The sequence below is a fragment of the Platichthys flesus genome, chromosome 16, assembly GCF_949316205.1.
Source record: "Platichthys flesus chromosome 16, fPlaFle2.1, whole genome shotgun sequence".
Lineage (NCBI taxonomy): Eukaryota > Metazoa > Chordata > Actinopteri > Pleuronectiformes > Pleuronectidae > Platichthys > Platichthys flesus.
Genome location: NC_084960.1, coordinates 3,379,928 through 3,402,735, shown reverse-complemented (window position 1 = coordinate 3,402,735; position 22,808 = coordinate 3,379,928). Strand labels below are relative to the sequence as shown.

The 22,808-nt window shown below is 44.6% G+C and overlaps 1 protein-coding gene across 1 annotated transcript; it reads right to left on the bottom strand.

Annotated features, from left to right (window-relative positions):
• Nucleotides 1-7,989: 7,989 nt before the first annotated feature.
• slc29a4a (solute carrier family 29 member 4a) lies at nt 7,990-19,987 on the bottom strand. The gene is made up of 11 exons (XM_062407753.1): nt 19,782-19,987; nt 17,711-18,130; nt 15,660-15,791; nt 15,424-15,537; nt 14,632-14,760; nt 13,873-13,947; nt 13,521-13,789; nt 11,239-11,359; nt 10,827-11,014; nt 9,918-10,158; nt 7,990-9,723 (listed from the first exon to the last, which is right to left on the bottom strand). The coding sequence occupies exons 2-11, from the start codon at nt 17,961-17,963 to the stop codon at nt 9,578-9,580; spliced, it is 1,668 nt and encodes a 555-aa protein (XP_062263737.1). The 5' UTR covers nt 17,964-18,130; nt 19,782-19,987; the 3' UTR covers nt 7,990-9,577.
• Between the last annotated feature and the right edge of the window lie 2,821 nt (nt 19,988-22,808).

Here is a 22,808-nt window from a genome sequence, read left to right as displayed (position 1 = left end):
CTGTGTCTGTGTCTGTGAGTCTCTGACAGGAAGCTTTTTAATGACGTTTGTGTTCCTATTAAACTGCACTTTTCATTTTCATCCCCTTCTTTGACTCGCCTTGTTCCCCTCAGTGATAAATCTGCACGAAGAACTTTCAACTTCTAACTTTGTCAAATTGAGATTTTATAGGAACAGTTTGGTAATTGGTGCACTAGCGCCACCTTCTGAACTGGAGTGTGTTTGAAATATGAACAAAAACATGACTGAGAGGTCTTATACATTTTGCAGTGTGAGTAGAAAACAGAACATTTGAACATCAGTGTAACAACAACTTGCTCAAATGACCAAAACCATATTAGAGAAAACATTTGAGTGTCTACTTTGACTCTAGTTTGGTCTGTGTCCCATCCACAAATAAAGAAGTGGAGTTTATGAGCTATACTGCAGTCATCCACTAGAGGGGGTGATCGAGATGCTTTGGCTTCACTTTTGCGAAGCTCTCATGTCATCCATCTTTATGAAGCCTAATATGAGGCTACAACCATCTGCCGGTTAGCTTGGCTTAGCTTAGCATAAAGTCAGGAAACGAAGGGAATCAGTTAGCATGGCTCTGACAAAGCTAATGAATGAACACAAAATATTACTTTAGCTTGAACCACTTTGGGTTTTAATGTGCCACACTGTAAAAAGAACTGATCCATGGAACATAACATTTAGTAAAAGGGCAAATTTTCGTTTTTCATGAATGACAGAACAGACGTAACATGTTGATCGGGGGGGGCCCTCATCAGCTTTGGCCAGAGTCAGGCTAGCTGTTTCCACCTGTTTCCTGTCTTTATGCTAAGCTAGGCTCACTGAACTTTAATGTTTTTGTGCCTGTTTCAGTTTGCGAGGTCTGTCCCTTTAATCAACAGTGGACTCACTCGGGCCTCCATTTTGGCAGCCCAGTAATGAAGCTGCTGGTTGTAATAAAATGGAGGAAAGTTCAGCTTCCTCTGCAGAGCTGACCGCGGGAGACACATTTTCCACCACTGACCGTTCATGACTCTGCACTCTGAGAGCTGCCAAGGGAGTGTGTCTGTCTGTGTGTGTGTGCGGCTAAGTGTGTGTGTGCTTTCTAGATTCCTGTGTGTCCACGTGTAATTAAATCTTTGCTGACGTGAACTGAGCGTGTTCCTGTTTCATGGTGAGAGCAGCAGCTTGAGGTTCGGCCGCCTCGTTTCCCCCAAAGGACCAAAATCAGCACAACATCAGAACCTGCAGGGAGCTTCCTCCGACACACACACACACACATACACACACACACACACACTCTCTCCATCCTGCCTCAGCAGCTCACACACCCTCCAGTGGGTGTGTGAGTATGCACTGCTCTGATTGGCTGACACCGCAGGAACACAGGTTTTCTATAGGCTGAGTTTTCATTACAGTTTGAGCAGAGAGATGTGTGTGTGTGTGTGTGTGTATTTGTAGCCTATCTGTGTGTGTGTGTGTGTGTGTGTGTTTGTTGTGTATAGGTAGCTTATCTATGTGTGTGTGTGTGTGAGCCCTCTTTACTGTTGAATCCCCCCCACCTTCGTGTGTGTGTACATTTATCTCGATGAGGATCATTCTGAGCAGGGACCCGACAGAATGAGGAGATTTAACCGACCTGCACTTTATCAAAGGGCCGTTTTTAGTATGCAGGGTTAGAATCAGGTTTATGTGTGTGTGTGGGATTGTACAGCTGTCTTTGTGAGGACCAGCTTGTGTATACAACCCACGGGGTGAGGACATTTTGATCTCCCCCCCCTTTAATGGACTGTTTTGGTTGTTAAGACTTGGTTTTGGGGTTAGGGTTAGGTTTAGGTTAAGTTAAGGGTTAGGCACTTAGTTTGGAGGGTTAGGGTAAGGGGCAAGTGAATGCATAAGGCAGATGGGTGTCCTCACTAAGACAGCTGTACAAACCCATGTGTGTGTTAGTTTCCAGTTTCCCAGGAGACACGTCTCTAAGTGAGGAGGCGTTAAAACACAGTTTGAAAGGATTGTTATTTCAGTCCTGAGTCTGCGCACTAACTCACGACTTCAAGTCTGTTCTATCACAGAGAAGGAAGGTTTATTTAGTTTTTATTATATTTACAACTCAAACTGTTCTTTCTCCTCCTTCCCTCTGTCTGTCTCCGTCCTTCCTTCTCAGCTCCGTCCTTCTTCACCACCTGAAGCCTCCTTTGAGAACAGGGTTTTTTCCCATTATACATTGTGACATTGCTCTGGTGCTACTGGGACCATAAACAATGGTCCTGTGCAGGTCGTCCTTGGAGCTGGTGTTTTGAGTGTCAGAGAAAGAGAGGGTTTATAATGTTAGTACCACATGTGTATTTGTTTAATGCTCAGGGTTCATATGTAAGTAAATAAGTAAAGAGACAATTCTGATTGTTACAATAACCAAAAACTTCTTGGTTACAGAAGTATGAATAATTTGCACCCTCTACATTTGAGTGCATGTACTGTATGTATGGATTGTGTGTGTTAGTGTGTGTGTGTGTGTGTTAATGTGTGTGTGAGTGTGTCCTTTGTTTTCTGCGGCTTGTGATCTCTTTACACTCCGTCTCTTGTTCTTTTGCATCTTGTGATAAATCTGAATGTGAAATGACAACTGAGCCTCACAAATATTAGTTCAGAGCGTAATACCACATGGGTGTGTGTGTGTGTGTGTGTGTGTGTGTGTGTGTGTGTTTGTGCGTGTGTATGCGCATGATGTGTGATGCGCTGCATATCAATTAGCTATCTATTATTCATGCTGACAACATAATGAATGAAACATCACAGTCTTTGTATTTCAAGCATGTTTACTTGTCTTCCTCTCTCTCTCTCTCTCTTTCTCTCTCACACACACACAGACACACACACACACACACACACACACACACACATACAGGCAGCTGCTGTTGTGCGCTCACAGGCAGAAGTGACTGAATGAAATCTCATTGTAACTGTGAAGACGAGGCGATGCCCACTGAATACCTGACGACTGAATCCAGCAGCAGCAGCTCGCCCTAATGAAGGAGCGAGGACTTCATCAAGGAAACAGTTTCCTCCGACTGTCCAGCTGCCAAAAACCCAGAGAGGAGAAGAGTTGATGGCGAAGTGGATGTGAGATTCATCCGGTTTGTCTTCATTTGTAAAAACTCTAACTCCAAAAATGAAGCCAAAGCCTCCTGGTTGCCCCCTGGTGGCTGGCATGGGTAGAAGTGGTAAAAGTGGACATGTGACAAACTCAAAACGTCCAGTACAAATCCAATAAACCACTAAGACGGTTTTATGGTAGCTATTTTCAAACTGATGTTTTCCAAAGTTTTTTAAGTTTTTAGTTCCGATGCATTAAATTGTCAAAATGCAGTAATTACATATTCAAACCTGTTTTGATAATTATTTTTATAAATGTATAATTTAAAAGGCATCGCTATAACTAACGTACTTTTATCCACGGATGTTATCTATATTAATATTAATTATTCCAAATAAATGTGCGGCAGGTAAATTCTGTAATGGAAAATAAAAAGGATCCACCGGTAGCTTAGCTTAGCAGAGTAGCAGCCAAATGCTAATTTACATTTTAGCTTTGGATTAAAGAGGAAATTCATGATGTGGTTTTGCTTGAATTACATCACATTCATTTCAATGTTATTAATAAATGTTAAGAGAGCTGAGAGAATATTTGTTGACTTCTCATATTCCCTCTTTTTGACAGATGGCCGTGTAATTTATTGTAATTTATAAAGATAAATTAAAATAATTTATTAAAAAAAATACACAATTATTATTTACTAATATTTGTAAAATCTAAAACACAGTCTAACACGACAGAGAATAAAATGACCTGAGGGAGATCAAGGCTGCCCCCTGCAGGTGAAGGCCGTCACTCACCGCCCAGGAAGTTAAGTGTCGTCTTTCATTTTGATTTCCTGTTTCACAGACACAGAGTTTTTATTGTCCTTTATCCATCCTACTTACGAGATGGATCTGTCCATCGTGTCGCTCATCATGGCGCCTCTGTCTCTCCTTCTAAACAATCCCTTCTTCTCTGACTCTCTCTCTTCATCCATCCATCACCGCTCGCTCCCTCTCTCCTCATCCCTCCGACCCTGCATATTTAAGCCATTTTTCTTCATCCTCCTCCCTCTCTCTCTCCTGCCCTCCTTCACCCTGGTTACATTCCCCTTTTCTCTGTCTTTGTTCCCTCTCTCTGTCGCTCCTCTGCTGCTTGTCATCCATCTCCACCCTCCTCCGCCTCTGGAACTCCAAATATAACCTGTGTTTATCTTCCTCTGTCTTACTCACTTTGTTCTTTTTGGCTTTGCTCCTCTGTTGAGTCAAGATTTATTTATGAAACGTGAAAACAGAAGAGGAGCGAGAAACCTCAAGAGGAAAAATCCCCTCTTCTCTGAGGGACAGATGTGCAACGATGTTATATACAGAAGTGACACATTTACAAAGATGAAGCTTATTGAGAATTAACTCTTATTTGGGACAAAAGGATACGAGACAACACACTTTCTCGATGCAACAAGACAATACATGAGAAAACACTGCATCTCTAAATGTGTAAAACCGTGCAAACTGCAGGGTGGCATGGTGGAGTAGTGGTGGCCATGCATCAAGAAGGTTATTTGTTCGAATCCCATCTTGAGCATTGTTTTTCTGTGTGGAGTTTGCATGTTCTCCCTGTGTTTGTGTGGGATTTATCCACTTTGTCCTGCAAATTCTCGGTAGGTGTGAGCGGCTGATTGGCCCAGTGATCTGTCCAGGGTGAACCCCTCCTCTCCCCCTAAATCAGCTGGGATTAGATGGAAGGACGGACGGACATGTGTCCCAGAAGTGATTATGTCTTCTTCGGAACTTTCAACAATTCCACTTGTATCTTTCTCAAAATCAATAAACTGCCATTATCCATTCAAACAAACAAGCTGATTGCAGAGACTCTGCATTTTGTATTTCATGGCCTCAAGTGATGCTGATCAATGGCACAACAAGGAGCAGGAAGCAGGTCAGATACAAGCTGCGAGTTATGATGCTCATGTGGGAGGGAGCACTGCGTTTATAACTTTAAAACACTGAGCAGGCCTCTGTTATCCTTGATCTCCTTCTACCTTGTTCTGTCTCCTCCATCATTCCTCTCCTCCTTGCTCCTCCTGCTCCTACTCCTCCTAATCCTCCTCCTGCTCCTGCTCCTCCTGCTCCTCCAGCTCCCACTCCTCCTGCTTTTCTCTTCCTATGTGGAGCAGGGTGACTAATGATCAGTTGCTCTTTCACACGCCAGAGAGTTTCTTTCCCTGCAGCTACATCCAGAATTAGCACACACACAACATACAAACACACAAACACACTCACTTACATGTGAGCATTCAAGTTCACACACACACACTCAGACACACTTTATAGAGTCAACCAGAACACTTTAACCTCTGATCACTATGAACACAAGTTGCAGCAGGATATTAGGATATCATCGGATCCAGTATTGTGGGTCTTCTGCAACTGAAAAGGTCAAAGGTCAAGAGAATAAAGAAGGATTTCTCTTTGCAAACGTTTATCTTTAACTCCCCGACACAGATATGAATGAAATACGAATAAAAACACACAACCTCTGATCTGTGAAACAAACTCTTCTCAGGAATCTGTTTGTACTGCACTGAGCATTCTCTGCACAGCGGCGCCCCCTGCTGGACAGAAGCAGTACACCCAGATTTCTTTCAGGCACTCCAGCTCCATTTTATCCATCGATCCCTCCAAGGAGAATTCAGAGTCTTGCTCAAGGGCACTTACGCAGGGAAGATGTTTATCTAAGGATAACCAGGCATCGTTTCTCCTCTCTGGTGTCCAATTAAGATCAAATTTGTCCCGATGAAACGTGTCACACCAGCTCAGACATTTCTCAGAAATAGCACCAACATATTGTGAGGTTCGGTGGTGACGACCTGTTCTGCTCACAGCTGTTTCAACAGGAGGAACAAAAATCACACGGGCTAAATGCGGTGGCTTCCTGTTCTGACAGACACGGAGAAGCTGTGATCTGAACCTCTCTGAGTGAACATGTCTGTTCTGCTTCCATCTAAAGACGAAGCAGGAAAAAGGAACAACGCACACAAAGATGTTAACAACTGTTTATTTAGCTGCTGATGGTAAAACGACGCACTTGAGGCTCATGTACAAAATAATTAAATGAGAATTGTGCACCTGATCTGAAAGTTCAAAGATTAAGCAAAAAAAAAACTATTATTATTATGGCAGAAATGATTGGAATTTAAATATTGACAGTTGAATCCACATCCAGGCCTGGTTCCCCTCATGAGATAATTTGCATGTCACTACTCAATGCAGCCAGTCGGGGCAATAATCAATCCTTCAATTATATATATTGAACTTTCATAAAAAGCTAATCAGACATCCAACCACCATGCAGGCAATAATGACACCGGCAGAGAAGCTGAAGCTCTAAGAACAATCACACAAAAATGATCTGATTTACAGTGATAGCACCTCCTGGATATGCAACACCATTCTCTCTGCAGCAAACTGATACTTCACAGTGTCTCAGTATCTGTAGGAGCTCTTTGCTGTGAATGGTGAGAAGCTGGGGCGTTATCGCACTGATAAAAATAGGCGGCCATGGCAAGCTGACAATTATTCGACCTTGGGGATGAGATAAAAAGTGGAATAATAAGTTTTACTACCCGGCCCCGAGTGTTTGCATGAGACAGCTCAGTCACCTGCAGCTGTGGAGTGAATGATGTTTACCCACAGCCGTGAAGTAACCTCCAGACTCCAGACTCCTCGGCCACGGTTGAAAAAACATGATCTGAAACTTTGGCAACATTTAATGTTTTGTTTTTTTTCCCCATTCCACATCTTTCCCCCAAGTTTCATGTGAATCCCTTCAGTTTGTTTTCCTAATCATTCAAACAACCAGACCTACATCACCTACTTGGCGTCTCTCGGCACTTTGCTCTGTACAGTTGGCTTCTGGTTTTTATTTGGGGGGGGGGGGGGGGGGGGGGTGAAGCCTTATCTGTTGATAAACTCTTGATAAGTCACTGACATCAGAAACATGACCTGCAAGGATCAATTATTCATCACCAATGAAAAGGAAATCCACACAGTTCAGTTACAGAATGTTATTAATAAGATTCTGAAGTGAAACAATCAAATTGTCATTATTTCCACTGAACGGTTCAAAGTCAAACTGGTTTTTGTCACAAACCATTACGCATATCTACAGAAAACCACACCCCTAATTTCAGTTGACCTAAATCTATGTTCACCTCGATTCTTCACAGACGGAGGGAAACGGGAGCGAGGACACTTCTCGTGTCCTTCAATGACACACTGGACCAAAAATACCTAAAAACACCTTGACACTGAGCAGCTCAGTGAGAGCGGGGGGGGCCCTGGGGCAGTGGGGCCCCCTCAGCACAGCAGGGAGCCTACAGCCAGGAATGAGGTTAGCTCCCCGACGCCACCCTCACCATTCTTCAAACACCCCAGACTGCCGGCTCCATTCAGGCCGTCACCTTCACAGTGTAGTGCACTTTGTGGCGCTCCACAGACTCAGGCCTGTTTTCTTCATAATGCATAAAGAGTGAGTCTCCGACCGCTGAAAGATTCATCAAATCCAACGGGAAACACGGAGGAACCAAGAAGTGGAGGAGACTCCTGCATCTGTGTTCAGAGGTCCAATGGTTCTCTCAAATTCAATCAAGCTGCACACTCATAGATATCAATCTCCATCGAGATCCATAGATTATTTTCTGAGAAATCAAGGGAAATGTTTAAAAAACGCTTTTGCAATGTTAAAGAAAGTGGAATAATAAAATCCTGGATCCACGACAAACTTAAATGGCTTCTTCTCAGTCCCACAGCACATCCTCCGACCAAGTTCTGGACAACCTGACTCTTTGAGGAATCCTGTTCAAAACCAAACAAACAAACTGACAAACAAACAGACGGGGGGGAATAAGAAGCTCTGAGCCGCCTGCAGTGCATTTTATTCTGTAAATGTACAACTTGACATTCACTCGTTACTCGGCTACGAACACTGATCAGAAACAGGCAAACCTTTTTGGCACTAATCGTCTTTTCACCCCGATTCACACATCACGTGGACGTTAAACACAGACACAGTCCAGAGGGACAAAGACAGAAAGAAGGATTTATACCAACGTCTTGTTCTCGACTCAGGATGAGGCAGAAAATCAGCTTCCTCTTATTTTACCGTTATTCATTTTGACAGCAGTTTTTTTTTTATAGATATACAACATAAGGCTGAAAAGAATGATAAGGAAAATAAATACAACAGAAGCTTTCTTCATTCCTGATCAGACAAACAAGCAGACGGAGGATTTAAGCACATTTCTTATATTTTTTTGGTGATACATCAGCGTGAGTCAATTAGAACTCCACAAATCAAGAGGGTTTCAACAGCTTCAGGTCTGATTAACTGGAACTCTACATGTTCTAATTCTGTGTCTCAGTGGCGTCGGTCCTATATACGTCTTTTATATCAAATTCTTAATGTTTTTCTCTTCCTGTAAAATATAACAACACTTTTGTTGACTCACCCTGAGCTCAGGAGTGTTTACATTCATTCATATGAGGAGCGTGTGTCTGTTAATGTCACTGTTTATGTCTCCGTGTCGGAAACAGCCGGTGGTCAGAGGCTGTTCTCAGGTTTTCCATCTGTCCTTCTCATCCTCGTGGATATGAAATATACAGAACGTTCAGTTGGATTCAAAGATGAATTGATTTGACATTTTTCGGGGGGGGGGGGGGGTTCAAGGGTCAATGGTCACAGTGACCTCATGTTCTTGTGAATGTGAAACATCAGGATTAACCTTTAGGGAATTTCATTTCATCTGGGACTAGCATTCAGCGTTTTACTCTAAGATGACCTGACTAGAATGTCGAAGGTCAAAGGTCAAGGTAACTGTGACATCATGAAACCTATTTTATGCCTCGTGAAAATTGTTATTATCCAACGGATCAGATTTCAAAGGTCGAAGGTGAAGCGGGCTCAGAAAACCTGTGTATGGCCTCTGGAACATAAAATCAAATCTCTGCCTTTAGGGATCCACTTCGGATTTGAACCAGTTCCAACTTGGACTCAAAGATGAACTGATTTGATTTCAGGGGTCAAAGGTCACATTGATTTCATATGAGACTGAAACCGTCTGGCTGGTGGAGCCAAACACCCTCAGGGCAGGAAGTTTGTTTTTAGACGGTAAAGCACGAAGATTTTTATCACATCACCCAAATCAAACGGGGGGGGGGGGCAGTTCATCATGGCAGAACATGTGAAGGTCACTGGATCACCGAGCGAGCAAATTCTCTAATCTGCTACATTTCACTGGTTAACATCATTTCCTGCGACGCTACATTTCTCTCATTGTCCTTTCGTCCACCTTCATTTAGCCAATGAGCCGAATCCAAGCAGGATGTGGATGGAAGGAGAATCCGTCTGTCCTGCTTCTCCCCCCAGGATTAATGTTAATGTCGGCATGTGTGTGTGAGTGTGTACATGTAGGTGTGTGTTTACAGCCTTAATGTGTTAATATGACATTCAGTAGCCGGTAGCGTTGGCAGCCGTGTGCACGTTGAGCGTGGAGAAGCGTGTTCCTGCTCCGGGCGCGGTGAAGCTGTAAGCGGCGTACGCCACCGCGGAGCCCACCATCAGGCCGGTCATGTAGGAGACGGTCATGGTGTTTCCTGCAGAGAGACGCAGGGTGATGCAGATACAGAGAGAGAACAGAGGAATAGATTAAGCAGATCAGGTCATTAAACATCCTCAGCTGCAGCATCAGCCTCAATCGCAATAGTGTGTTTATTTGGGTCTAAATTACAAACGTGTTCCTGAGATGTTCTTCCAGTAGATCTCAGATTGAACAAGGTGAACATCTCACCTGCCAGCTCCCTCTGCTCGGGCGGCACTTTGCCCGCAGCCTGGATCATGGGCACAGACCCGAAGTATCCGTTGGTGACTCCCATGAGGAGGGAGAAGAGACAGGGCCAGGCCGGGTGGGACAGGATGGGCGCACTGGCCGGGTACACACACATGACGAAGAGAGGGATGAAGACCACCCTGAGGCAGGAGAAGAAGAGCAGGCGGCCTCCGGACCAGTCGTACGGCAGCGCTGCGAGGATCTGAGGAGCAGGAGACACGTCAGTGGAGCTGTCACTGTCAACAAAGACAATGTGAAAGTGTCTTTGTCTCTGTAGTGCAACTTAAACCCCAGACTCTTGAGAAGTGTGGATGAAAAAGGATCTTTCCCACACTGTTTGAGAATATCTGAATATAACCAGACATAAATCCATCACACACTTTTAATGGTTCACATAGAAAAGATAAATATAAACTTTATAAAACAAACCCGACTGGATTCAAAAGATAAAGTAACTCAACTCACTGCAAAGACGCACCAGGGGTTTTAAACCTGTGGTGATGAACGTCTAAATAGCACTGGTTTGATTTGGCCTAAACTGGGAATAACTTCAATAACTTGTTTTGCCACATGGGGGCACTAGACACACTCAACTTGACTGTGTGTGTGTGTGTGTGTCCTATTATTCTATTCTACCTTCATCTCCTAAAACACCAATGCACCTTCTAGACTCTAGAATCTAGACTCTAGAATCTAGACTCTAGATTCTAGACTGTCCTTGAAAATCCATCGTGTGGCCTTCGATCATTCTTTAAGAAACACTGACACCTCATTAGCATAAACTTACAATGAATTCAGTGATAGTTGTATTAAATGATAAGTGATGAAAATGATCTTGAGTCAATACACAAACAGTCTTGAATCCGTCACCTTGCCCACGAAGTCGGCCATGTTGAAGGTGGCCATGATGAGGATGGGCAGCCACTCCCCTAGCTCTTGGTTCTTTATCTCTGACTCCAGGCCGGGGAACAGGCACAGGGTGATGCTGTAGGTCACAGCGATGGACAGCATGTAGGCCCAGATCACACGGGACACCACGTACCGGTGCACGATCATGTCTGAGGGGAGGAGACGCACAAACACACAAAAACATTACACTCTTCACTACAACCTCTGGGTTAGGATTTAGTTTTTTTTACTTTCTTTAACCTTATGTGATGTTTTTCAACATTTTCTCTGAGATTAATTGATGGATTGTGATGAAAAGACATATTTTGGGAACTGAAATTGTGTGTTTAAGAAATGGGACTATTCGCTACTGAGGCTGAAAACAAGACAGTACCCCGGACTCCAGGCCAGCTCGTCCTTATCTTGGCCTTCGGGGCATCAAATCGCACATAGGTTCCTCCCACAAATTCCTCAACGCCGTCCTCTGTGGGGGTCGGAGCTGTCCCTCCATTTCCCTGAAGAGAGACGGAGACAGACACATTCCAACACAGAGCTTCTTCAGTTGGTTTAAATTAAGTTTCCACATGAGGGACAACACCATGATGTTAACTTATCAGGTTCAAATCTTAATCCTATGACGAGTGGTTTGTGTGTCCGGCTGCTCCTCCACACTCGTCATCTTTCTTATCATTTCATTTCATTTTTGATGTTAAATATAAACCTTTTACTTTCCAATCTTTTATTTTGAAATCCAGCATCCTATGCCGACAGAAATATAACAGAAGACGAAGGAGGAGGACGAGGAGGAAGAAGAGCTAGGGGACTACTATCACATGGAGAAACCTGATGAGTTGATGTCGGAGCGTATTTGAAGAACACAAACAGTTCATGTAGACGACACTAGAGGCATCACACACACACACACACACACACACACACACACACACACACACACACACACACTCACACACACACACACACACACACTCACTCAATACACAGCAGTGGTTTGATTTCTGTCCTTTCTAACGGCTGCATGACATCAGCTTTTTTATGGCAGCGGCTATTAGAGAGGACGACTGTGACTGGCTGTAGGTTGATGCAATGATGTTAGAGCGACTGCAGAGTGCACACACACACACACACAAACACACACACACTCACACAGAGGGAGATAAGGCCACAAGCACACATTTAATTTTTATCCAAACATATAGATAACTCCCTCTACTGCTTATTTTCAAACACACTTCAAATGCACATCACTCAGGTGTGCACACGAATATACTAACACTGACACACACACACACACACACACACACACACACACACACACACACACACACACACACACACACAGTGAGAGAGATCCATTAGCTGATTGGACGACTCGAGGCCAGAAGGCTTCACTCTTCTTGATTATCCCATGATGTAGAGCGCCGCCTTGGTTTCCCCTGGCAACCAGAACAAAGAGCTGCCTGAATCAGCCAGATGAAGAACACACACACACACACAGACACACACACACCCACACACCACTGTAACACACAAGGGGGACCTCCCTCGTGCACTCACGTTTGTCATACAAAACTGCAACATGCACAAATGAGAAGACGACAGCCTGAGGTGCTTTGTTTTCCTTTGAGGGCTCTGAACACACACACACACACACACACACACACACACACACACTCAGATGGTGCTACGAGACATCTTAGCTCCATGTCTGACAGCGTGACCACAAAGGGGTGGTTCCTCCTCTCGTGTCACCTCTCTGTGTCCTCCTCTTCGTCCTCACCGCTCCTCCTCTTTCTTACTTTCTTTCATTTTTGTTATTTATGTCATGCTTCCCCCCCCTCCCCCCGTCTTCTGGGCAATCGGCCCACGTTCTCTCTCTATTCGCAGGAGACCTCCACCTCTCCTCTTCTCTCTCAAACTGTCTCCATCACCAGCACCAGTCATCCTCCTCAGCGCCCCCCCCCCCACACCATCAATGTTTCCCTTCAGTGACTCGAAGCCAAAAAGCAAAACCATGATGATTCTGCATTTTCCAACACACACACACAGAGTGCTTCTTCACATTGAAGCAGGCAAGAGACACACACACACACACACACGTGACATAGAAATCCACAATTTTGTTGCATGCAACAACAGTTTTGCGCGCTGATATTTCATCTTGTTTGTCGTTGCAACATTTATATCGTGTTTAGAACACGAAACACGCACAAGGAACTTTACTGAAAGATTGATGATGGGTTGTAAATAAAGATGGATGACACATCATCCAGTCTGCACGGTAGAGACCAGGGAATGGAGCCATGGAAAAGCCGAGTCAGACTAATTAAAACCAAATTTATCAGAGCAATTAACACTTGGACAGAGATCAGTGTGATAAGAACTACCTTAAAATACAGAAACCATCTTTGAGATTAATGTATTTGTTGAGTCATTTGACTTTTTCAGTTGGTCCATGTCCCATCCACTAACATGGAGGAGGCAGGGTTTATGACCCATACTGCAGCCAGCCACCAGGTGGCGATTGAGACACTTTGGCTTCACATCATGTCGTCCATCTTTATATACAGCTACTTTCTCAACACAATTTGAAAATACTTTTACACACCCACATTTACTAAAAACACAGTAAGGTCCAGATGGTGTCGATAAACTTACAAATCTTACTTCCTCTGCAGTGACGTCATGATGGACCCTGTATCCCGTCCCGTTGTCCCGAGGGTCGTGACCTTTGCCCGGCCCTTTGCCCTGGGCGTGGTCGGTGTAGTAGCGGACAAACCGGGAGCGCCGTACCACCAGGTGCAGCAGGAAGCAGAGCATCTCCATGCTGATGGAGACCAGGAAGAAGATGAGCGTGTTCCTCCTCTCGTCTTTGATCAGCAGCTTGGTGAAGATGCGCGACAGGGAGATGATCACTCCGGCCGTGCCTGGACGTCCGGGGGACAGAGGGACAGGTGAGAACAGAGGACAAATCCACCACATGTCTCCGTCTGTGTCTGTGTGAACTTACTCTCTCCAGTCATCACTCCCTGTGTGTACCTCTTGGGCAGCATCCCCATGTAACCATAGAAACTGGACTGCTGCACTGGAGGGGGGGGGGGGGGGGGAGTGGTAAACAGTGTAAACAACAGCTCGATGTTCAACAACACTTTGTTTAGAGTCACGACTTCCTGGACCTCCAGGAAACCTCCAGCCCTGCACCGATTGAACTCTCTGACACTCTGTGTTCACACTCACAGTAACATGAGGGAAACTGACAAATACTTCTTTATACTTTTGTATCTATTTCTACTCCTGTACTACACATAGAGCATCAGTATTCATGGGATCTATGGGGAAATAGTACAGGTCCTGATTCACCATTCAAAATATTCTGGGGGAAAGTCTGGCTCTGTTTCTGCTAAAGGTTCAAAAACAAGTTCACCAGCAAGTTGTTGACTGTGTTGTTGATTTGCTGTTTGGACTGTGAAACCAAAACAATGAGCTAAAATAGACCAAAAAGAGGATGAGGGGGAAATCCTTCACCCCAAACTCAATTTACATTGATTTAATATCAAACTGGATCAACTGCAGCGTCCTGTCTGTGACCTGCTGCAGATCATCTGATTCTCCACCATAAAGAGGTGACGACAGTGGTGAGTGAAAACATATCCAATGTGACTGAGGCAGTTGTTTGAGTCTGTGGGTGAAGGTTTGTGCAAAAGGTTTATTCTGTGTTGTGGCACCGATGGAAACATTCACTAGACGGATGGGAAAGCTTCGGTAGTACCTGTACACCCGAAGGCCACCACCCCCACGGACACCAGGTTCACGATGTAGGCCTGCCTGGTGGTGAACTTTGCCAGCCAGACGTCAAAGACGCTGACAAAGATCAGAGGCCCCAGAGCTAAGATGTAACCTGCAGACAGACGGACAGTGAGACAGGGAGGAGACATCTCTGAACCGGGTCATGTTGTGACAGAACCAACGTTGACAGGGCCGGCATCACTTTCAACTGAAGTCCCGACCGTCTCCAGAGACGAGCTCCTGCGTAGACAACACACTTCAAACAACTCTACCTCATGGAGGAGTTTTAAGCTGCAGAAGGTTCAGCGGTGGAATCGCGTTCTTACAAACACGGAACATGTGCAGAGAAATGAAGCTTCTCCTCGGGCAACATTCATTTTTAAAGATCCTTCCTCAAAAATCCTTTGAGTAGGCTGAAAAAAGAAGTTATAGTTCTGTTGGTCACCAATATTAGGGTTTTACTGCAGATTAGAAATTACATGTTGGATTGAATCCATCCAGGATCAATCTTAATGTTTTACAAACCTGATGTAAAATATGTTCAGATGTGCACTGGTATGCGAAGGGTTTTCTTTAATTTTAAAAGTCAAACAAAAAGCCTGCACTCTGTAAAGTTTGTTAGAAACAGTTAATGAATAAAAAGAAAACACAGGAGCATTACTGCAGAGTCGTTTTTTTTTATTCTGCATTATTCTTTCAGAATTGCTCTGCGCCGACAGACCCTGAGGTTCCCAGAGAGCCGTTCACAAATGAGACACAAGCTTAGTTCACTCACCCACAGTGATTCTGGTGTGCAAGCTCAGTCTCTCCACCAGCACGTTGTTCAGGATCACGGCCATCAGAGCCACGATGATGTATGTGAGACTCATGTCGAACACAATGGACGTGCCTGCAACACACACACACACACACACACACACACACAAGGGTGACCCCTGGGAGCTAAACACAAACGTGCACTCTGCAGCTGTGTGCATGTGAGGTTCTATTTGTGCTCGTGCATATTTACACCTTTAAACTTCTGGTGCAGGTAGTCCACATCCGTGATGAAGCTGTTGTAGGGAAGCAGGAAACCCACTCCGGCCAATAGCATCGCGAAGTAGATGCCATGGTACCGGTCGTCTGGGATCGGCTCCTCACAGTCTGTATGGGAAACAAGGGGTCAAAGGTCGGGGAATTAACACATCAGTGAGGAGAGAAATGAGTTTAAAACATCTGAATGAGGTCTGAGTGCGTCTCTCTTCATCTTCATCACAGCTGATGAGGAGGAACCTGCCTCGCTCCTGTTGTGCTGATCGATCAGAGGAATCGTGGATGAACCGGAGTCGGACCAGCAACTCAACGCGTGTCACTCAAAATCAAAACTTTTTTAACGTTTTGCAGCTGATTCGGTTTTTGCGGTGAAAGTGTGAACTGCAGGATCTCTAGGTTATGGTTTATCATCCTCCTCTGATCCTCTGAGCCCACTTGAAATGGCTCCAAAGGATTCCTGAGCATTTTGATTCCTGCATTCAGCTCCTAGAAGCATCCACATGGTTTTCATCTGCCAGCAGGTCAGATTCACAGCAGCAGAAGCAGAAGAAGAAAAGATGAGCGGCTGCAGAAAGTCGAACCTTTTCTTAAAGGAAATCCGAAGCGCTGCTCACGATGTGGGACTGATGCTTCAGGGCGAGAGCTGACAACATGGAAGAGCTTCAGGATGGATTCTCCCTTTGTTAGGTTCCTGTTTAGGGATCATCTTTCTGTTTGTTTGCTTCGGGGATTGTGAGATTTATGTTTCTCTCCTTAAAAGAAAAAACAAGACTCTCCTGGGTTTTCTTTGAACATGTTTGACCCCCATCACATATCCAAATAATAGATATCCCAGAACTAAAACATTAGTTAATCCCTCTGTAGTGACCAATTCAAATTCAAGATAAATGTTTCCTCCACGATTCTGAGTTTGTCTTTCTGCAGAACGCACACGGAGGTGGATGGAGACTGACAGATGCAGGAGAAGGAGAGACGGAAGCAGAGTATATAGGGATGGAGGGTGGGTGGGGGGTGGGGCTGGGGGGGTTCTGAGAATCTGGGCCTCTCGCTGTGTGGCCCTGTTCTCTTCTGATTTGATTAAAGTGCCCTTTGCTCAACCTGTGTAACCAGGCAACAGAGCTGCTGTGTTTTCTATCCACTTCCTTTCTTTCCTCTCTCTCCTGTTTTCACTCACGTCACCGTCATGTGGACAAACACATTCAAAATCCAACAGGTCACATATTCAGCTTCACTCATTACAATAACTGCCACTGTGCCGGCAGCTCGGCACTTTTAGGGTCAAAGACAAAGAAACGTACAAAAAGATGGACGACACAACGTGAAGCTTAAAGTGAAGCCAAACCATCTCCTCCATGTTAGTGGATCGGACCAAATCCAAAAGTCAAAGTACATCACATACATTTATCTCAAAGATGGTTTAAGGGAACCTCGTTCTTATCACACTGATGTTTGTTCATTGTGCATTTTTTTGGTAAGTTTTGTTTTAACTGATTATTTTATATTTTTTTAAGTAGTGTGAAACATCATGATTGACAGCTGAGACTGACGAGCGCAGGAATTGGCCGGATTTGGCGATGACAACTGGGAACAGACCAATCACACACGAGAACACACAAGTCTCTGAAGAGATAATACAAACTGTAACACAGAAATATCACACAAATCAAATCAAAGTGAATTATGGAGGAGATTCTGACTGAGATTTTGTAGCCTTCACATGTTCATTGTTTTTAATCCACCTCCTGAGTATAAACACGCAGAGGAGAACATTATACTGCTGCTGGTTGTGCTTCACTTGATGTATTAAAACACAAAGGTGTTTCCTGTCTATTTATTTTCGATGTGTGGATCTAATCTCACGGTTTTCCTGCTGTTTCCGGATCAGAATAATAATGTGGTTGTCTTGTTGTTGGAGTTGATGCATTTATCTCTTTGCTTCTATCCAGGGCCCTTCTCTGTGTGAAGCCAGGACACACACACACACACACACAGGAGTTACACACAGTGAGTCAGAAGTGAAACTCCCTCACCGGGTTCGGACAGAGCCAGGACTCCTCGCTCGGGGGCGTCTTTGCTGATCTCCTCCTCCTCCAGCTGGTACGAGTCGAAGCTGTAGCTCTGCACCACGCCGCTCTCCCTCCCCTCCCTCCCCTCCCTCCCCTCCCTCCAGCCCTCCCTCCCCACATCCCTCCATCCAGCTCTCCCTCCATCCCGCCACACATCCCTCTCTTCGGGCGTCTGGGCCGGCGTGGGCCTGCGGCGCTCTGCTCCCACAGAACCCATCTCTTCACGTCAAGTATGCACACATATATAAACACCTCCCCCCCCGCACACACCCACACACACACACACACACTGGCTCTGCAGGCTACACACTGTTGAGAGTGTGCATATTAAACACAATCCCAGAGACTGGAGGGGAGGTGGGAGGCCGTCAGATGATGGAGGATCTGCAGCAAGAAACAACAGGAAACAAGATCAGGAGCAGAATAAAAATGATGAAGAAGAAGATGAAGAGGTGGAAACATAGATTCTCTGTGTTTGTGTGTGACCGTGTGAGAAGCATCTTAACGAGAGAAACAGACAAGGTCGGCGAACAGGCAGCTCTGCATTCAAATAACAGCCACTGCAGTTTATATCCCTGCAAGAGGCAGAAGAGATGAAGTGATAACAGAGTTTTAATGATCTGTTCGTTGATCTGTTATTAGGTGAAATATTCAAACTTTGTTCCAGCTCCACAGATATGAGGATTTGATCAAACTGAATGATTTAGACAGAAACAAGCATCATGAAGATAAGACGTTGTGTTGTCCTGGGGGGGAAATTGTAAAATCACTGAGATTTAGACAAAAGAACTGATTAAAAGACAATTTAACAGATTTGCTCGGTGTCCATTAAGGGATGAATTCATCACTTATCAAATTTAGAATCAGTAGAAAAACATCCACCGAGGCAGTTTACATTTTCTCCAGGTCTCTCCTCCACTGCTTTCATTAACTTCAGTCAACAGGGAGCCGCTGAGAGAAATGATATTGTTACAAGCTCGATCAATATCCACGGACAACAACACTACTCCATTTGCTGTGCAAACACACAACAAAAACCTCCACAAAGGCTCATCCATTGTGTTCACCTGTGTGCTCACACAAACACGTGATGACGTACAAAGCCCTGTCAGAGGGAGCCACACAATCAGGCCTGTGGTGAAGGGGCTGCTGCTGCTGCTGCCGTCTCTCCTCTGTCACCTCCGACGCCCGGAGCTGCTACATGTCTGCTCCGGCTGCCGGCTGCTTTGTTATTATACTGAAATCCTCGTCTATTTTAAAAAGCCAGCTGTCTGCTCACTGAGATGATGTAAGAAGGTTTTCATCCGTGTAACGTGGGCTCGTCCTGCCTGGCCTCCTCGGGATGCAGAGGAGCAGGGATGTTTTTAATATTATTATTTTAAATGTACAAACAGTCTGGCATCTTAGATCAAGATGTATATATAATGAATTGCACAGTTTGTTGCATCTGGCTCACGATGCAGCAAGCAGAGATCAATGATATATGAACTATGGGTAAATGAGTAAAGTAAAGTAAAGTGAAAGCACCGGTTGCATTGAGCTTGTTTTAAATCTTATAATGATTCCAAATGAGTGGCACGTTCTGCCCTCTGCAGACTGCAGGCGGCGCTCTCGGCCCTTCTCCTCCTCCAGATTAAAACGCTCCAGTCAGGGTCTGTAATTGATTTGTTCTCCCGCTGCGGTCCCTTTTGTTTACTGAGGACGAAACGAGCAGGAACACGGAGTAAGAAAAACCCACAGAGGAACGTGACTGTGCGCCTTTTTACGCACGTGAACCTGTCTGGACTCGAACTCCACCTCAGGTAGAAGCTCGCGTGTCCGGCTCGTTATTCATGTGGAAATTAAAGATTGAAGTCAAACACGACGCAGCACAGTGACGCATTAGCGGAGGTGCACCTCCTTCTGCCTAAATCCTCTTTTAAATCCTCCTGCTGAAGAACAAGCAGCTTCAGGTTCCTGTCGCTTCCAGAGCCGAGCATCATCTTTGTGTTTTTCACCCCGAGACAAACAACAGGTTATCAATGTTCCCGTTTACCTGGATGTGTCTCCTCCTCCTGCCCGGGGGGTTCAGACGCACAGGGACCGTCAAGCTGGATTCTGCTGCCGGTCGGACTCGCTCCCTCCTCGGCCCGTATCCATGCGACTGAGAGAAGGGAAGCCCCGGCCCCGTGCGTCCTTCATGCGCTCCTGGAACGCACCAGCATCCAGTAGAGCGGAGGAGAGGGCTGGAGGATGTGTGTGAGCAGGGGGAGGACAGGGGCGGAGGGGGGGAGGAAGGGGGAGGAGGAGGAGGAGGAGGAGGAGGAGAGGGCACTGTTGCCTCTAGCTGTTCATCTTTTGCAATCAGTCTTTATAAAAAACAACCCTGCTCTATATGGAGGATAAAAGCTTCCAAACACATGTGTAAAAACTTCTTATTTGAATTAAGAGCGGTTTCTTTTTGTGCTCATCCTTTGCAAGTAGTTGACTATGAAACTGAGATTGAATATTTATTGTTTTCGAAGGTAAAAGAACAAATACAAGCAGATTCCAGAGATCAGTGGAAATAGTTTTACAGAACTGACAAAATGCCACACAGCAGTAAGTCACTGATGTCACAGTGAATCTCATAAAGAAGATAAATATGTAGAGATATAATCAACTATATAGATATATTAAATGTGTATTTGTCAATGAATTTATTAAGATTTATTCAGTTGCATTTATCCTCATCGGCTTCAGGATGATATGAGAAATGCAGGTGCTGCCAAATATGAGAAATAAATAACAACATAGTGGGGGTAAAGATCTGTATCGCTCATTTCTATGACACACACACAAACACACACACACACACAGAGCCAAAACAAATTCATGTCTGACTCTAACCTTACCTTGACCACAGTTAATAACATAATAAACCCTAAACCAGGCCTTGGTCCCCATGAGGTCAACTGGTCCTGGTGAAGTCAGTGTTTATGCTGGAAAAAAGTCTTTAGGACGTGATAAAAACAAGTGTAGACACACACACACACACACACACACACACACAACCACACACACAGAGACACACTCTTGTTCAGTGCTGGCACCGGAGCCTCTGTGTGATTGACATTTTATCAGTTCACTTCAATAGCTTATGCTAATTATTTATTATTGGCAGGGTCTCTTTGTCATATTGCAAACCCCCCCACTGCGTCATGGAGGAGCGGAGCCAGGATGATGTAGTCGTCCTTCTCTCTGTCCACCGTCAGTGCATCTCAGCAGATATCCAGGATGTGCAGCTGCATTGCAGGTTGTGGGTTTGAATCCCAACTTGATACAACCTTCAGTCCCTCAACACGTTTGACTCAACATCACAGACGAGTTCATAGATCGACTGGTTCAAGTGATGTGGTGCTCGGTGCTCAAGGTTCATCTCATTAGATTAGATTCAACTTTACTGTCATTGCACAGAGTACAAGTACTGAGACAACATGCAGTTTAGAGAAGTAAAAGTGCAGAGTATGTGCATATGTAAAGTGGAATATGTAAATAAATAAGATATGTACAGTAAGATATATGGATTATGAACAGTATTGATACAAGACTAGCAGCAATAGAAGTAGGTAGTGTAGATATGATAAGTCTATATAAAGTACGATGAATACACTATGAGATAAGTATATAAATAGATATAAATATATCTATAAAATATATAATACTCTTTATACACACAGTCTAGTCTAGTGCATCAAAGTCAACACGGCTGCAACCCCATGTTTCCACTCAGTGTAATGCTAAGCTAAGCTAACACCTCTGGCCTCAGAGCTTCTGTGCAGATGTTACAGTTATTTTCATCTCCATATTTATTTTAAATTTTCAAAATGCTAGACAACTGTCCAAACAAACATTTTTGTGTTGTTGTTTTGGCAGATTTTATGTGTTAATTGGTTTGAATTTCTGGGATAAATTATGCAAACTTGTAGATGTGCTGAAATATCCCCCAGAAAATTGTGATTGTAATCTCTGCAGAAAAAAATTATACATTTGCTTTGCATTGTAACAATATTGATAAAATATGAAGTGGATTCCCAAACATTGAAATTGTAAATTAATCCTTTAAAGATGTGAAAAACTGAAATTGTAACTGTCTACTAAGCAAAATCAGGCCAAAATGCCCCAGATTTCAACAGGCTCACTGAATATTAACACAAACAGCAACTGACTAAACTAAGTATTTTGCTTTCGCTATCAAAGAAAGTTAATCGCTTTATTTACAGTAACAAAAACAACAACATCCCAAGAGACACTCTCTTCTTTGAGCTCCGACAGTGAAACAACTCTAATCTGTGATTTATCAGCCAAACGCTTCTTAATGAGTCGTACAATCATATCTCTCACAGCACAGCAGGGTTGTGATGCAGTTCCAGAAAGACGTTCTCTAGAGGAGTCTGATCTGTGTGAAATCCTGGGAGGACGAGGAGGACATTGTTTTTCTCACTGTCTGCCTGTTTGTCTCCTCGGCTGCCTGTCTGTCTGACTCTCTCTCCACCTGTCTGTCTGAGCTGTCATCCCTCCTTCACCCTGCCTGTCTTCCTCACCGTTTGGCTGCGTGCCTCTCTCTCTCTCTCTCTCTCTCTCTCTCTCTCTATTGTCTTTCTGTCTGTGTCGCTCTCTCTGCTCAGCCTGTGGAACGACTCGCGGCTCTGGATTTATGCTGCGTGTTGAATAGTAATGGTTCCTCATGTTGTTTCAGCCCCTGGCCAGTCTGTCCAGAGGAGAATGAGCATTTCCTTCTCAGCAGCTTCTCTGTTATGAATGTATAAAAAGGTCAGACCACGTTACGCCTCCTTCACTCAGATGGAATCATGTCCCTGTCCTACCAACACCCTGCAGGACTGTACAGACGGAAGTGTGTGTACGCCTGTCCATCCCTCTCTTCCTCTCCGTGTGTGTGTGTGTATACCTCCATCCACTCATCCATCATCCCTTCATCCAGCCTGGTGAAGATGCTGAGCCTCAACTGTTTCTATATTTAGCTGCCGGTCCAATCAGTGACGGCAGAGCCTCAGCGCCATGACTCTGCATACTGATAGTACTA